Genomic DNA, 911 nt, shown 5'->3' on the forward strand with positions numbered 1-911 from the left:
AATAAAACCCAAAAAATATCAGATTATCAATTATAAATAATTAGTTTAACGGAAACTTATTGAAGAAATATGGATATTAAAAAGCATACTATTGGAAAGATTTGTCTTCAGTAAAGCTTAGTGCTAGATCCCTCAATCAGACGCAAGCGCAAAATTCGAGCCCGGAAGCCCGCACGCGCTGCAAGTGACGGTGGCTCTGATGCCAGCGACTCGGAGTCGCAGTCTAGAGCTGAAATCGGAAGTGTTTCCTCTCAGGGTCGTTCGGGATGGCGGCCACACACCAACGATGACGGCATCTAGTGAGATCGTCGTCAGAGCACATGTTCCGGCTTCAAAAATTGCACAACTGAAGACCCCTGTCAAAAACGCCACCGCAGCAGCAAAAAAGAAAACACTCGAGCCAACAAACACGGGAACGGCCCTAGTCAAGCGATCGATCAAGCCTTTCAAGTCGAGAATGATGGATGAGGTTCCACTGTTTGTAGAGGACGACTTTGAAGAGGTAGAACAGTGAGATAGAGAATGAAAAAGATAAATAAAAACGTACTACAGTAGGTATCTTAGACAAAGGCGTTGGCCTTCAGTGCCTCACGATCTTTAAGGACTGGGGATTCAAGCTCAAACGATGAACCTTGTGAACGGCCAACTGCAATTCGAGCCACGATGATACCAACGACGGAATCATAAAATAGTACTGTACATGTAAGCAGTAGTTCTTTGCATTCATGTCAAGCAAAGGAACAACACGCTTTGGGAAATGCAAAGATGCGGTATGGCAGTCGTGCTGCTTACAGCTTAAAAAATCTCCAGGGTGGCGTTGGGATCAACAGCGTACACGCCCTTGTAGCTGTCGAATAGACTCCTCAGCGCCTCTATGTACTGCGCTTGATACTTTTGTACATCTTCCTTCG

The 911-nt window shown here is 45.3% G+C and overlaps 1 protein-coding gene across 1 annotated transcript; it reads left to right on the top strand.

The window, feature by feature from the left end:
- Positions 1-286: 286 nt before the first annotated feature.
- Positions 287-514, top strand: PITG_20293 (uncharacterized protein; the record flags this gene model as incomplete). The annotated part of the gene is made up of 1 exon (XM_002895867.1): positions 287-514. One exon carries the CDS (start codon positions 287-289, stop codon positions 512-514), a length of 228 nt encoding a protein of 75 aa, XP_002895913.1.
- Positions 515-911: the final 397 nt, after the last annotated feature.

The sequence above is a fragment of the Phytophthora infestans genome, genomic scaffold (genome assembly GCF_000142945.1).
Source record: "Phytophthora infestans T30-4 supercont1.125 genomic scaffold, whole genome shotgun sequence".
Classification (NCBI taxonomy): domain Eukaryota; phylum Oomycota; class Peronosporomycetes; order Peronosporales; family Peronosporaceae; genus Phytophthora; species Phytophthora infestans.